The sequence below is a fragment of the Zea mays genome, chromosome 9 (genome assembly GCF_902167145.1).
Source record: "Zea mays cultivar B73 chromosome 9, Zm-B73-REFERENCE-NAM-5.0, whole genome shotgun sequence".
In the NCBI taxonomy this organism is placed as follows: domain Eukaryota; kingdom Viridiplantae; phylum Streptophyta; class Magnoliopsida; order Poales; family Poaceae; genus Zea; species Zea mays.
Genome location: NC_050104.1, coordinates 40,052,870 through 40,056,070, shown reverse-complemented (window position 1 = coordinate 40,056,070; position 3,201 = coordinate 40,052,870). Strand labels below are relative to the sequence as shown.

The window sequence follows — 3,201 nt, the reverse complement described above, 5'->3', positions numbered from 1 at the left end:
CATCCAATAGTGTTGATGTTCAGATTGAGGATGAGGAGGAGCCATATGAGGCTGCACGGGCCTTAGATTCTGATGATGACCGTCCGGTTCAAGAAATGACCGAGCAAGAAATTGAACTCATAAGACGTTTGTGTCCGGAGCGTGACCCTGCAGTACATGAATTTAGCAGTCTAAGTCATTCCACCCATGCATATGCTGAAGGACGTGATGATGAACTGCTAGAAGCTCCGGATAACGCCGACAGCATTGAGATTAAGGTAGGCTTACTTTTCAAGGACCTGCCTACACTGAGACGATGGCTACAGGAATATTCTGTGAACCGCAAGAGGCCATTCAAGGTGAGACATTCGTATGCACAGCGTCGTTACACTGTTGTGTGCGAGGTGTCGGAATGTAATTGGAGGGTATGTGCCCGAAGGCAGAAGGACACCGAAAAGTTTAAGATCACCAAAATTGTAGGTCCACACACTTGTGCCCAGACAGAGCTGAGTTCTAAGCATCGTCAGTTGACATCTACCCTGATTGCGAAAAGGATATTGGGGATATTGAAGGGTCAGCCAAACTTGAAGGTGAAGTCAATTATGACCATGACTTCGGAATTGTTTGGTTACAGGATCAAATATGGGAAAGCATGGAGGGCAAAGCAGCGAGCATGGAAGATGATATACGGGGATTGGGAGGAGGGTTATGAGAAGTTACCAGCATTGTTCAATGCAATCAAAGCAAAAACCCCAGGCATGCATTACGAGTACATCCCTAAACCTAATGAATGGAGGAACGACAGAGAGATATTTTTTCGTGCTTTCTGGTGTTTCTCGCAGTGCGTAGAGGCCTTCAGGCATTGTCGTCCCGTGCTCTCTATTGATGGTACTTTTCTGCTTGGGAAGTATAAGGGCACATTGTTGGTTGCCATATCATGCGACGTAGACAACACACTGGTTCCTTTGGCATTTGCTTTGGTTGAGAGGGAGAACAGAGATAGTTGGTCTTGGTTCTTGTGGCTTGTACGCATCCATGTCGTAGGCCCTGGACGCGAGGTTGGTGTCATATCTGACAGACACCAAGGTATTCTTAATGCAGTGCAAGAGCAGATTCCTGGCTACGCACCCATGCACCACAGATGGTGCACTCGACATCGAGCAGAAAATCTTCTTCGAAAGGATCATAGCAAGGCTAACTTCCCCCTTTTTGAGGAGGTATGTCGACAGTTGGAGGTTTCGTTTTTCGAGGATAAGTTGAAGGAACTAAAAGATGCAACAAATGCTGAAAGTAAGAACTGGATTGCTGGATTGCTGAGGGAACCGCAGAAATGGACAAGGGCCTACGACGAAGGTGGCTGGCGGTTCGAGTTTCACACTAGCAAGATGGCCGAGTCATTTAACAGTGTGCTCAAGGGTATACGGGGCATGCCAGTCAATGCTATAGTAACATTCACTTTTTATAGGCTTGTGGCTTGGTTTAATGATAGACACGCGCAGGCCAAGGCAATGCAGACGCAAGGGTAGAGATGGGCACCTAAACCAACATCACACCTTAATAATGCAAAGGAACGTGCCCATAGACATGAGGTACAATGCTTTGATGAGGAGTTGGGTAAATACGAGGTAACAACACTAGGCGGCATAACTTCCGACGGTGAGGTGCGACCTTCGAGGACACATGTCGTGTTACTTGATGCATTCTCGTGCGGTTGTGGTAAACCTAGACAATACCATTTTCCATGTTCTCATTATGTTGCGGCCGCACGTCATCGTAACTTTGCATTTGAGAGCAGAATACCTTCTGAGTTCAGTGTAGAGAGCTTAGTACGTACCTCGAGCCCTCGTTTTGAGCCATTTCTTGATGAGTCACAATGGCCAACGTACACCGGTCCGGTATACGTTGCTGATCCAGCGCATCGATGGGACAAACGTGGTAGTAGGAAAAGGAGCCGGTGCAACATGGTTATGGATCGGGTTTCTGGTCGCAGTAGGAGAGGTCGAGCGTCCCCCTTTCTCGTGGACCCAGAGCAGAATGAATGCGGAAAATGCGATAGACTTGGCCACAACTCACGTACATGCATTTGGACACTTAGTCAGGTGTGATATATTTTATTGTACACAAATTTTATTCTAATATGTCGATGTTTTTGTTACACTTTGTACACAACTTATATTCTAATATGTTGATATCTTAATTTGCAGGATGGCGCAGTTCCACTTGCTAGACCCTCACTACGACGAGCACCACAGGGGCCGTCTCACCGTAGAGGGAGAGGTAATATTTTGCACATATATTAAATTTTTTAATTAATATATGCGACGTATATTTGACTAATGAAATTCTTTTGATTGCTAGGTGTTGCCCGTTCTGCGGGTCCGGACCCACGACCGGTTTCTGAAGGAGATGAGGTACGATGAGAGGTACACTCCTCTCCTACAGAGGGCTGGCTTGGACGTCGTATCGTACCAGGTTCGCCGTGGGCTGCCCACTTTCAACCCCGCGGCGTTGACGGCTCTGGTCGACAGGTAAAGACTTCTCTAGTTGTTTAATATTTACAATTATCAAATCTACTTTGCATACTAATGATTTTGTATTCGTTTGTCTTCCAATAGGTGGCGGCCAGAGACTCACACTTTCCACCTTCCCTGCGGTGAGATGACCGTGACGCTTGAAGATTGCCAGAAGATTCTTGGTCTCAGCATTATTGGTCGTCCAGTGACCGGTCAGGCATCACCAGGCGGATGGAGGCAGAGGGTGGAGGCCTTTCTTGGGAGACTGCTTCCGGATGACCTACGAGGTAGCCACAACACCGGAGTCCCACTGACCTGGCTTAGGCAGGCCTTTGGGTAGTGTCCACCTGGTGCAGACGAGCAGACGGTTGGATACCATTGTAGAGCTTGGATTCTCCATCTCTTTGGTTCAGTTCTTTTTCCAAGCGCGACAGGCGACAGCGCGTCATGGATGTTTCTGCCCTGCCTGACTGACTGGGATACGACAGGAGGATACAGCTGGGCTTCTGCAGTGTTGGCCTTCCTGTACAGGCAACTTTGCGAGGCTTGTCGTCGTTCGTCGAGGACCGCTAGCTTAGGTGGATGTGTCTACCTACTACAGCTGTGGATGTGGGCACACATACCCGTCGGGCGACCCAGAGAGTTTCCTCCTCGTGAGTGGTTCGTGGTAGCCGGACATCGGCTTAAGCCCACGGCTGCTTACCGCTGG

General features: G+C 48.4%; 1 protein-coding gene across 1 annotated transcript; it reads left to right on the top strand.

Moving 5' to 3' along the window:
- The first annotated feature begins 2,343 nt into the window (after positions 1–2,343).
- On the top strand, positions 2,344–2,866 carry LOC118473302 (serine/threonine-protein phosphatase 7 long form homolog). Its single transcript, XM_035962521.1, has 2 exons — positions 2,344–2,507; positions 2,595–2,866. Exons 1-2 carry the CDS (start codon positions 2,386–2,388, stop codon positions 2,830–2,832), a joined length of 360 nt encoding a protein of 119 aa, XP_035818414.1. The 5' UTR covers positions 2,344–2,385; the 3' UTR covers positions 2,833–2,866.
- Positions 2,867–3,201: the final 335 nt, after the last annotated feature.

What these genes read in the sequence shown, in the direction of transcription:
- LOC118473302 (XM_035962521.1), top strand. Translation starts at nt 2,386, where the DNA reads ATGAGGTACGATGAGAGGTACACTCCTCTCCTACAGAGGGCTGGCTTG. An exon ending in TTGACGGCTCTGGTCGACAG is followed by an intron (nt 2,508 to 2,594) that starts GTAAAGACTTCT and finishes GTCTTCCAATAG; the next exon opens with GTGGCGGCCAGAGACTCACA.